The 12,851-nt window shown below is 39.0% G+C and overlaps 1 protein-coding gene across 1 annotated transcript in view; it reads right to left on the minus strand.

Annotated features, from left to right (window-relative positions):
* The window catches only part of ATP6V1C1 (ATPase, H+ transporting, lysosomal 42kDa, V1 subunit C1), a 17,964-nt gene extending 11,730 nt beyond the window's left edge, over positions 1-6,234 (minus strand). Inside the window, exons 1-4 of the mRNA XM_010283269.1 lie at positions 6,059-6,234; positions 2,955-3,022; positions 1,720-1,805; positions 638-732 (exon numbers count right to left, since the gene is read on the minus strand). Coding sequence (XP_010281571.1) covers positions 638-732; positions 1,720-1,805; positions 2,955-3,022; positions 6,059-6,190 — 381 coding nt within the window. The 5' untranslated portion in view covers positions 6,191-6,234. The remainder of the gene's footprint in view (positions 1-637; positions 733-1,719; positions 1,806-2,954; positions 3,023-6,058) is intronic.
* Between the last annotated feature and the right edge of the window lie 6,617 nt (positions 6,235-12,851).

Consider the following 12,851-nt stretch of genomic DNA (forward strand, 5'->3'; position numbering starts at 1 on the left):
AAAAAAAAAAAAAACCTGAAAAAGCTGGGAAGATACTAAAGCAAGGGTAGCTTACAGAGAACTCTTTCACTGTTTGAATACAGTAAGTCACTGCTGAGGACCCTATATATGCTCACAGCACGTACAAACCAAATGAAGTCCCCAAAGCACAAAAAACTTTACCAAGGCAAAGACAGGGGGAAAATCCATGACACTCGAATGAGCTTTCCTTACATTTAGTACTGAAGGCTTATTTTCCCCTCAATACTGAGTGCCACAGCTTTCATAAAGGAAGTTTGTTCCCTGGTTCATTGCTAAGAGCCCACAAAGTTTGAGAACATCAGACAAATGACATACCAGTACAGCAAATTTTAAATGTAAGTGACCTCATTTGCTAGCCCTTTGTTAACTCAGTGATCTTAGAAAACAAAGGTCAGCAAAGACAGCAGGATGGCCTTCAGGGAACACTCTCCAAATCCCATCTGCAACCTAATATACTTCTTTGGTTACTAAAACAGTGGCTGCTACCAGGTTCACTACTATTGTTATCAAAGTTACATGAAGCTAACAAAAACAGACAAATAGCTTTGAATACCAAGTTTTGTGCATAAATCTCTCAAGTTCAAGTACAAAAGTTTTATAAAACAAATTACCTTACCTTTGCAATAATTTCTGAAATATTCTTCAAGGATTGTTTGATTGGGTATTTGGCCATATCCCACTGGAACCTCGTTATATAGGTGACCAAGTCAACTAAAATTTTAAAGAAGAACTTTGTTAAGATAGACAATAAAAAGACTGATGTATAATATTCCTTGTAGGATTGCTGTAACAGAAGAGTACTCTAACAGGCCGTTTGTGGACACATGTGGACCCTATTGCCTAAAAAATCTGAAAATAATCAATCAAGTTGTAAGCCATCTGTAACCTTTGCCTTCAGATATGCTTCTCCACCTCTGTAGACCCTAAATGATATTTACTACTAAGGCAATGATGGCTGGAGAAGTATAGACAAGACCAACTATTTTCTGCTTTGTGTCAAAAATGGGTAGGAGGGAGGGTTATGATGGAAAAAAAAAAGAAAGCAAAGATTATGTGGCTCACCTGAAATTACAGTTTTGTAAAGCTATCTATGAGAGACACTACTCCAAGTCCCTATCTAAGAATAACTGTGTTAATTAGGACCGCTGCACTTGTCTTCATGTTAATCTACTCATACTAGCCTCTCTTGCATCAATACAAGCTGCGGTAAATTTTATGAAACAGCTTTGAAAACAAAATATTGATTGAGAGACCAGTGCAACTCTTTACTATAATACAATGGACAAATATTTCCATAAGAAAACTACTTTTATAAAGACATTCAATCACAATTTGGGAACAACTGAGTATTCCAGAATAGCTTACATAAAATCCTATCTATTCAGATGACAAACTAATACAAAGAATGTTTACAGTGATCAGTAACAGTAATTTTTATGTTCCACCAGACACCACTGATGACAAAATACAGCCCTAAAGGATAAAAAGGCTTCTGTAAGTGAGTATTTAACATGTAAATTTAATTTCTTGCTGTTTTGGATCCTATAATTTGTGTCAGGGCAAGTGACTCATGCAAAAAAGTACCTCCATGTCTAAATTAGGCTTTCAGAAAGTCAGAGAACAGCATTCAGTATGTTTCAGGATCACCGCCTTCCCTCCTACACTTTTGGGATGCACATACTATGGTTAACACTTTACCTCCATTAGCCAGAAGATTCTCCTGAACTTTATCTTTACTGTCTTCTAAAACATCAGCCATATACTGAGCCACTTTCTTTACAACACTGAAAAATGAAAGATAAAGATATGAAAAAAGAATGAAAAAAACTGCTGTTTTGAGAAATACCATTTATGAAACTGATCTGAAGTTGCCTGAGATTGGATCAAAAGACATTAGATCAAGAAAAGGAAGAGTTGATTGCTTTATATACAAACCTTCCAAGAGCACAAACTGGGCTCAGTACCTGAAGGAGACCAACTTCTCAAATACATGCCAGAACTTTATTTAAATACTTCTCTAATGTTACGACTCATCAGTTCTCAACAAAGTGAGACTAATTCCCTCACCTCCAGGAAACAGGGGTTGACTTCAGGTGTAATCTCACTATATTCCAACCTTTTTTGGAAAACTGTGATTACTTTCAAAATCCTAACCCCTTTCTAAAAGTATATAGCGAGGCAGAAATCATCAATAATCCAAATAAAACACAAGGCAACCATGACAATGAAACACCAAAGATAACTGAAGATCTATGGAGAAACCCCAGCCCTAAGCCCTCATGAGATCTGACACTCAAGACCTGCCTTCCTGCCTAGAAAAGCTACGTTTAGTATTACTCACATGTGCCATGCCAGGTAGTTTCCTTTTCTATTTAAAAACAACTACATAACACTTCTCTCCTTGAATCAGAAGATGGCTCCACAAGTTCTGGTTATATGAAATTTTGTTACATTTGCTCCAAATCACTTTCAAAGAACCATTAGCTTCTTCAAAATTAATAGGTTTTGCATTTTAATATTAATGCTGTTTAATCATCTCTGTGGATTAGGAAACAATGTGGTTACCTTCTCAAAATCTGTAAATAGTACTCTAACTGGCTAAAAGAACAGGTTTTACTCCATTTCATCATCACTTCCTGCAGTTGTCAGGCTCCATTCTTAAGAGTTCTCCAGGACCTGGCAGCACACAGCACTACTGCAGGGAGAACCATCCTTCATCAATGCGTAATTCCACAAGAAGTTCAGATATGTTGGTTTTTTTCAAGTACAGATACTAGTAAAACCAGCAGCTTAGCTTTCTGAAGTCTTAGCTTGCTGACTGCCTGCATCACTATGAAAGAAAAAAGCTGGAAATAATCATGTATTATTAGGACTCGGGAAACAATCACATCATTATTCTAATATTTTGCATGCTAGTAAAAATAAACTGTTACCTCTCCACAAACGCATCCAGTTTAGCCAGCTCATCTGACAAACCAACCAAAACATCCAGTGTGCCAACCTCGAAGGAAAGATCAAGATGTATTAGCAATTGCACATAAACATAGAAAGATAAAACCAAGTAACAATAAAAGCTACACCTCCTGAACAGGTAGCTTTGCAGAACCACATAAAATACTGTACTCTAAGATTCAGACATGTTGATTTAACAAAGTCACACTGTGTTTCATTTGCTCAAGATACCTCTAAAGCACCCCTATATCAGATCTAGTTTGGCACACGGTTTCAGTCCTGCGTTCCAGCCATCCAAAACATGTTAAAACAACTTTTACATTATGAATTGGCTGCATTTTCCACAAGTCACTTGCTTCAGCATTTGATTTACTACTTTAGATCAAATCTGAAATTTCTGTAATCAGGTATCTCCGTGCTGGAAGCAACCTGAATATTGAAAACTTTGCAGATACAAGAATACTTCAGCAGTCAAATCAACAAGAGTCTGGACTTCCTGCACCTGGAGTAATGGAATATCTAGGTTGTCTATAAGCTTTCACTCTTTCTTCCTCTCTCCTCCACAAAACACCTTCTTCCCTAATTTCATGTAATAATCTACAGCAACTTGTATACCTTTCTGGGGCCAAGGATGACACCATTTTAGACTCTGTATAATTCAAACACAAAAGTTACAGCACAGTAAAATATTCTCTGTTTAGCTCTTTCATACACAAGTCTCAAGTGGGTCTAAGACATCGAAAAGTGTAAGAATGGTATAACTACGTTCAAGTTAAACAGCCAAAGGGCTGTTATTTGTTAAATAGGTCATATAATACCAGTGTTTCTTTGGTTCTCTCTTTAAATACTTATACATTTGTTCACTCTGTTCAATGGAAGTAGGAGATAGCTCCAAAAATATGACTCTTATTTCTAATATTTTAGCTACTAGTTTATATTTCTTGATGAAATGCTTATTAGGCATAAGTGAATCTGCTGTCAAGATGCTATTAACATCATTTTTTAGTCTAGCATATTTGTTCTATATATTTGACCACTCAACTTTGCACGACTCCTGTTCTCTTTTGCCTTGAAGCAGAAAGGAGCACAATTACTTAAGTAACATCACAACCAAATCACTTTCCATGCCTTGCCTTCTTCTGAGCTATATGCAGAATAAGGAAGCTAATGTTTTGACTAGTCACTGACAAGCCACGGGACAACTAAGTCTTTAATTAATAAGGCTGCTGTTCAATGGAGACTAAATCACTGCTTCAATGAGTTTTAATTAAAGGGTCTCACTCCTTAAACAGTTTTACCAGGTCCCAGAAGCCAGACTATTTCCCACTGTATTTAAGTATACCCAGCTTCTGCCTCTTTTAGGAAGTAGAAAACAATCACAATCATTTATAATCCTAACGGGCCATATCAGTTTTCAGTGATAACTCTTCTAAATGCTCTAGGCACCCTACAGTTTGTAAGCCATCCTGACTCGCCTCCAAGGATCTCCTGGAGAGACATTTGTTGTAGTCCCTCTTCTTACCTCTACTAGTGTATCTATACCTATATATAACTCAGGACAGTTTAAATATACATGTTATAAAAGTTATGGCGGTTAGAAGATCCTCTTAAAAGACACACTGAAGCACTTTGTGCCCTGGGGCAGATCCTTAGCAGAGACAGGAACAAGGCATCATGCCACCTGAACTTGATCCATTCTGTAGACAGAGATTAGTGGCATCTTCCCCTCTACATTTTGATATGCTTTGATGAGCTTTCACTCAGTTCAACTGAGCTCACAATTCTGCTCGTTCAAGAAACATTCAGGTGTTGGGATAGACCTTTTCTTAATGAATACACTAGCTCGTAACTTTTCCATACACTCATAATTGTGCTTAACAAAGAGAAACTGCATTCAGATTTTGTTTCTCTTTGCTTCTCACAGTAATAGTTCAAACAGTTTTCTTCACGTTTTCTGTGACGCACATGAGCAGGTCACACTGGAATGCCCAGCCTACAACCACTACTCTAACAGAAGAATGTTAGTTCTGGACAGAGAAAAAGTAGTGGCTGTTTGATCAACCCCTTGTCCTGGTTTCAGCGATAGAGCTGGTTTTCTTCACAGAAGCTAGTGTGAGACTGTGTTTTGGATTTGGGATGAGAAACTGTTGATAACGTGCTGATGTTTTGGGTTGTTGCTAAGTAGTCAAGGACAGTCCAGCTGCTCACGCTGGCTTGCCAGCAAGGAGGCTGGGGGTGCACGGGAAGCTGGGAGGGGACACAGCCAGGACAGCTGACCCAGACTGGCCAAAGGGATATTCCCTACCATACGACGTCATGCCCAGTACATCAACTGGAGTTGGCCAGGGGGTGGAAATTGGTGCTTGGGGATGGGCTATCGATCACTGGGTGGTGAGCAATTGCTGTATTGGGCATCACTTGTTCTTGTACATTCCTTTGTTGGTATTATTACTGTTGTTATCACTGTTTCTTTCTCTCTTGCTGTCCTATTAAACTGTTTTTATCTCAACCCACGAGTTTTTTTTCCCAATTCTCCCCCCTGTCCCACTGGGGAGGGGGAGTGACCGAGCGGCTGCGTGGTGCTTAGTTGCCAGCTGGGGCTAAACCACAACACCCCTGTGTTTTAAATCAAGCCTTTTCACTGCATCTCAGCCAGAAAAGCAGAAGCAGACAATTCAGAGGTAAAAAACCAAAACAAAAAAACCCAAAGAAAACAACCACAACAAAAACCCAACCCACCAAAGGAAACTGTACCATCTGAATACTCAGATCACAAGTTTCCATTTTTCTTCTAATTTTCTTCTCCAGCTAACTGCTAGCAGTATGAGTCCCTGGAAAAACTGCTATATGAGCTGAAAGTCACAGCTTGCTGAACCTTTAAAACTTAGAGTGAAGAACCTTTAACTTAGAATTTCAGAAAAACTATAATTGTTTTCTGAATTATTTTTTAGATCCACACATAATCATCAAAAGAAGTCAGCTGTTCTCTCTAAACAAGTATTCCCCATCTACAGCTGTAGTCTAAAGAAACAAAGATGATGCAAAACAAACATACTTCTTGGGACATAAAATGGGGCTTACATACCTTCAAGTCTGGAATATTGAACTTTGAATTAGTAGAAAGATTGTTATTTTTTGTAGTTGCTGCATGTAGTTTCTCCCATGTCTGTTGACAGGTTTTTTCTCCAGGAGCAGAAATCAGCCAAAACTCGGTCATTTTTATGTGTTTATCTTGATGCTTTCTGCTTCTGAAGATAGAGGCAAGATTCTAGCAGAAGAGAAGCCAGAGCAGGGGAGCGGAGGGGAGAAATAATACCTGCCATTAGTTCAGGATTCAAAACTTTGCCTGAAGAAAAACATCTTATTCCATGTTACTAAAGTGCAGTTCCAGACACTGTAAGAGATTTTACCAAGAGTATCACATGGTTCCAAATTCATTTTTTCCCTATCTGCCAAATCACATTTGCACAGTTGGAAAGTCTTTTTAAACTGCCCATCCTGCAAGTTAAAGTGGGCTGAATTTGCAACATTAGCATCTTTCAACTGCAGTTCCACAAAAGATTATAAGCAAACAATCTAACTGAAAATAAGACAGTTATAAGTCTTATCCATAAGACAGGACCCAAAGCATATTTTCACAGCTCTAAATATTTTCCAGCATCTGTAAAAACAGACAACTTTTTCTGAACACATAAGCGAAAAACCCCCAAACTTCAACTCTGACATTTTATCTTTTCCAATCCCTTTTCAGATTAGGACAATGTTTTAAAGTGAGTAAATGCCTAAAAGATATTTACATCATTTTATTCTTTCAAGCAAAGAAGGTTCTCCTGGCAGTTAAAAATTTCAAGAAAAAAGAGGACACCTTCTGGTCTTGGTATTTCTGTTGTCATTACAGACCTTCAATAATGTTACACATCTTGGCAGTAGTCAAGAGAGTATCTGTACTAAATAAAAATTGTGTTGAGCTACTTTGCAAACGAGCTCAAGAAGTTCAGAGCATATACGTTCTTCTCTCACCAAGAAACAGAACAAGCTGGTGGAGAGTTACTTTTTTTTTTTTTTTAATAAGGGAGTGAAGAACAGAATCAAAGCGTAGCTTGACAAACTATAAACATCAAATTTTAATATTTGCAATGTCTTACTGTAGCGGTTTTGAAAAAGTAGAGGCTAACCTACATTTCATAATAAGCACAGACTACAGCACTCAATTTTTACTTTTTTTTTTGAGAGAGAATATTGTATCTGTAAGAACTAATACACAGTAGCAAACTTTGCCCAAAACAACACATATAGGTCCTTCATCTGTGTAATCATTCTAGGGTCAACAAGTTATCATGGGTATTGAAGTTAGAGATGAGCTAAAGAAAGGCCTGTTATCTGATTCTTTTCTTCAGCTACTCAGGAAGCCTAAAGCTGAAGAAAGTTTACCAATTTTAAATAAGTTTAATATTACCATTAAATTAATATCATGAAGCACATCTTGTCACTGGCATAATAACCATTCTCCTTCAGTTAAAGGGCCTTGTTTATAACAAGAAATGCCAACATCCAGTCATCAAGGCTCTTGATACTGCACACTCCATGACATCTGACACTCCACTACCAGGTGGAGTGTGTGTGTGTGTGTATATATATATATATATATATATATATATAGCACAGCAATGCTATAATCCTAAACACAGACGATGCCAAGGCAGGTACAGATATTTGAGAAATCAGAATATTTCCAAGATCAGACACATGTCCCACTCCACAGAAACTTGTCTGGCCTGACCCAGTCCAGTTCTGGGCACTCTCCAAAGCCCGGGCCATGGACCTGCACAGCTGGTTTTATTCAACAGCAGAGAGTGAGGACCTAGAAGTCATTTGTGCTCTCCTCACTGGCACTACTCTCTCTTCTACCCTAACAAGTTGCCAAAGCAGGTAAGAAGGAGAAGGGATAAGGTGTTCTTTGTTCCTGGAAATAGTATGAGAAAAGAAGTCCTGTCTCTGAGGAAGATGGGTGAAAATACTGGGTCTACTTCCCCCACCATGCTGTGGCCTTGACTGTTGGGGGAAGGTCCCCGAGAGCAGAATCCAAGAGGGGGAGTGAAACCCGTGCCAGCAGCCCCTCAGGCACGATTGGTCCCTCATGCTCAAAGGTGCGTTCTGTAACAATCCTTGGTCATACTGTACTGATGATTTTGGTATCAGGAAGTACTGTGAAAAATTAAAGCAACATCAGTCATCACCAATATAACACAGCGTGTTATGGGGCTTCTTTGTTTAGGGAAGCACTGAGCAGATTATCTCACATACAGGTCTCCACAGGAGCAATCATCAATGATTTGGAACCAGACAAGATTTCCTCTTATTCAGACTACTTGGATGCATTATTTTCCTTAACACATGCCAAACTCAGTGAACCCATTGCACATGACATTTTCCTACACTTCACTGAAGTCTGGCCCTATAAAAGAGACAGCCAAGTTTACAGTAAACTTCACCCATGTAAGGAGACACCACTACAGGTGACACACATTCAGTGTTTAAGCTTTAAATTGTTTTTTGTTTGGATTTGACTAGAAGAGTCTTTAGAATAAATGTTGGATAAATAAAACAGTTTAGGCAGTGGCAGCAGCAGCATGCAAATATCCATGTAAAAGACAGAAGAGCCATAACATAGAAATCCTATTCAGTAAGATGGATGGAACACTGAATTCTCAAGTTTTCCGCTAAAACATAAATAGCCCTTAAAGAAGAAGTATAAAGTTTCCAGAGATTATACCATCTAAGGAAACAGTTATATGTTTACAATGACACAGTCTCATTCCCTACATTACAGATTGGGAAAATAAGCTCATCATTAAAAACCTAAACATCTTTTTCCAAGGAAAAAACAAACCAAAAAAACCCCAAATAACTTTAATAGACCCATTGCAAAGAATAATTGCTTTTAGTAAGTAAAGTTTTTCAATCTTTTAGTTTTCAAAGACTAACTGTCCAGACGCAGTGCCGGGTCCTGCACTTCGGCCACAACAACCCCATGCAACGCTACAGGCTTGGGGAGGAGTGGCTGGAGAGCTGCCCAGCGGAAAGGGACCTGGGGGTACTGGTTGACAGCCGGCTGAACATGAGCCGGCAGTGTGCCCAGGTGGCCAAGAAGGCTAACAGCGTCCTGGCCTGTATCAGAAATAGTGTGGCCAGCAGGAGTAGAGGAGTGATGGTGCCCCTGTACTCGGCACTGGTGAGGCCGCACCTCGAATCCTGTGTTCAGTTTTGGGCCCCTCACTACAAGAAGGACACTGAGGTGCTGGAGTGTGTCCAGAGAAGGGCAACGAAGCTGGTGAGGGGTCTGGAGCACAAGTCTTATGAGGAGCGGCTGAGGGAACTGGGGTTGTTTAGTTTGGAGAAGAGGAGGCTGAGGGGAGACCTTATCGCTCTCTACAACTACCTGAAAGGGGGTTGTGGTGAGGTGGGTGTTGGTCTCTTCTCCCAACTAGTGATAGGATGAGAGGAAATGGCCTCAAGTTGTGCCAGGGGAGGTTTAGACTGGATATTAGGAAAAACTTCTTCACCGAGAGGGTGGTCAGGCATTGGAACAGGCTGCCCAGGGAGGTGGTGGAGTCACCATCTCTGGAAGCGTTCAAAAAACGTGTGGACGTGGTGCTTCAGGTCATGGTTTAGGGGACATGGTGGCGCTGGATTAATGGTTGGACTTGATGATCTTGAAGGTCCTTTCCAACCGTAGTGATTCTATGACTTCATATGATGACTACAAGCCTACTACAAACAAAACTGAAGTTACAAACTCCTGACAGACTTGCAGCAAATCTTTTTTCATGCTTTAAAACCAATGTACTGGCTCAGAGGCAAAAATGTATTGTTCAGCTGAATAACCAAGATCTTTTTCTACTCTTCATATTGAGGAGGCAAAGGTGGAACAGTTGTAGCTCCCAGGAATCATTAAGCTTGTGGACGTCTCTTCCCTTCTTCCCTCACCTTATCTGTGTGGTTGGTTTACCTGAAGCTCTGTTCCATTTCTAATAGCCATGGGAACTAAGATTATTCCCCATTTCAGCTACTTACTCAGTGGAGGTATTTTCAAATATACACAAAGAAAAAAAAGCCTGGTAGAACGAGTTTTAAGTGTTTGTTTCTATGTTTGTTTTTTTTTAAATGTAAGGGGAAGGATAAATTTGAAATCAGAACTATGCAGAACAATGAACCAGAAGTGGAGAAAAGAGAAGTGCTACAGAATGGTAAGAAAAACAGAAACAGATGGTTGTCAGCCAAAAAATACATACTGACCCCCTGTAAAATGAAAGCCATGAAATTTAAAGAGGAGGACCAGAGAATAAAGAAGATTTGAACACTTGGTATTTCCTGCTAAGTACATTGACAGGTATTTTTCAGTAAACTATTTTTTTATTCCTTTGATCTGCAAATAACGGTATATATCCTGCCTTGAGATTCACCATTGTGGTGAATTTATTCTTTCTTTAGGTCAACATGTATTTTTAAATTGGCAAGCCTTGGCATCTCAGCAGCCTGCAAAACCTACCACCAGTCTCTTTTGGCCTCAACAATAGAGTATCAGTTACAGGGATACTATCATTTATTAGCTGTACCTTGCTCTGAAAAGACTTACTTGTACTTTTGATAGTATTTTAAAACTACACTACTGCAAGTATATGGTCAGCCAAAAATTCTAGTCCAATGAGAACTGGGATCTCATTGTACTAAGCGCTGTCTGTATAACGATATAGCCCTAACTTAAACATCTGCACTCTGAAGCATTTATGTTGAAACTTAAGTTACGGGAGAAAAACAAACACAAGAAGAACAAAGAAGTTACAACAAGCATGCTGGCAGAAGCTAGCCTTGTTTAGCTTTTAGTCTTCTTACATCCCAATAAAACCCCAAAGGCACAGTTCAAATTTTTAAGTACTTGGTTAACAACCCAATGATTAAACTTCTTTCCTTTCTCTATTTTACTTATGATTGTCACTGAAAATGTTAATTAATGCTGAAAATTTAAAGCAGAAGCAGGGAGGATAACCCCAACAAAAAGCTGCCTATCAGCTATCATCTCACCTCCTTGCTCCCATAAACCATTAGTTGCATCGTTCCAGTCAAATTTTCTCAGCCTTTCCTGCTTTTAGGTTTTTTGGATGACAAACCAAGAGAATAACCAAAAAAAGGTAGAACGTGTAAAACCTAGAATAAGCAGGAGGAATGGACAAATGAACACTTGTTTACAACACGTACCTCTGTGACCAGCACTTTTTTGTAATGTAATACTGAGTAGAATTTGTCATAGCATAGTTTCGCCTAATCATTGTCAGTTATTTTTGCTATGACAATTGTTTCTGACGTACACTCATTAAAAGAAATATTCATAAATGGATATCCACATACGTAAATGTAATTGTCTACAACACAGAAATCTAACAATTTAAAAACATTCAATGCTGTAGCACAAGTATAGTTAATCAAGCTAATGCTTTCAAGGTGGTGAGTTTCTTCCTAAACATTGCCCATTACCACACTATGATACTACGTGAGTTGACATTATGGTCCTAGTTCTGCTGAATGTGGGTAAAGCCACTTGTTAAGGAATGAAACTGCTTCTGAGATGCCATTGTAAGTATTTTCTGGCCAACTTCAAAAAGTATAACAAAAAGTGTTTGCTATACAACTGGGAAAAAAACAAACACATTAAGTCAGGAAAATGAGAAACAAAGCTTGCAACAGCATCTTTCTACAGACCATGCTGAACCAAAGTTCAGGAATTCCAGAACCTTTTCCTGGAAGTCCAACTTTACACGGAGCACTGAGCTAGCTATCTTGATACTTACAATTCCACAGGTCATGAAATTATTATTTTAATACCAATAGACCAAACCACTTGCTTTTTAAAAAAAAAAAAAAAACTAACCTTGCAAGACCAGCAGTGCTTTGACCCATCTTTATCTTGTTCAGTACTCACAAAGAATGCAAGTTCCCATTTATAAGGGCTTAATACTAGAATTTAATGAAAACATATTTTTCTCATTTTAGATTCAACAGCCGGGCATCCCATTGAGTCTCCCTTGACACTTTCTCATAACCATACCTGCAACGTAATTTTGAAGTGCAATCATCTTGCACACACTGTTACAAAGAGGGTTAAGTAACATAAACACATTGCCAAGATATTCTGCTAGTCAAATACGCAGAACTCATCTATAAAATGCTTAAAATGTTTCATCCCTTGAAGTTTTCCTCTAGAGAGACTGTTTTTGAGCCCTAACTATGTAACGCCCAAAGTTAAGTTTGATATATTATTTAAAATGTATTTTGTATCACTACCCATAATTTATACTTATACTGTTTAATTTCTGTTATTAGGAAAAATAGATTTCTAAAGAAAAAAATCTTGCACGCAGTATACTATACTATAATCTAAACAGATGTCTCAGTGTTGTACCTGGAAACACATATAGTGATGTCAAAACAGAATCTGAGCTAAGACACATTGCATTGCATTTAAAACAGGGCTTGGGGGAGGGGACAACTGTTTCTTCTTTCCTATTTGGCTCAATAGGAAGCACTATATGCAATATCCCAATATCCAGCACTAAGTCTCCAAGGTGTTATTTCTTCAAGCTCTCGCTCTCAGAAATCACTTCTGACGCTTGGCATCTGGCCTTCACTGCCTCCACACTTCACAAGCAGAAGTGGCCAGAAGGAGGAAGCCAGAGCTACACCCGGGAACATTTCACAACGGAGAGTTCACATGCCTTGTGCAGAGGCAATCTGGGGCTCGCGGAGCTGTCTTTACTCCCCACAGAGCCGCTGATCTGGATCGCAGGGATTAGATGACAGTTCCCACAACCCGGGCAGGCAGC

Source organism: Phaethon lepturus, unplaced genomic scaffold (genome assembly GCF_000687285.1).
Source record: "Phaethon lepturus isolate BGI_N335 unplaced genomic scaffold, ASM68728v1 scaffold13633, whole genome shotgun sequence".
Classification (NCBI taxonomy): domain Eukaryota; kingdom Metazoa; phylum Chordata; class Aves; order Phaethontiformes; family Phaethontidae; genus Phaethon; species Phaethon lepturus.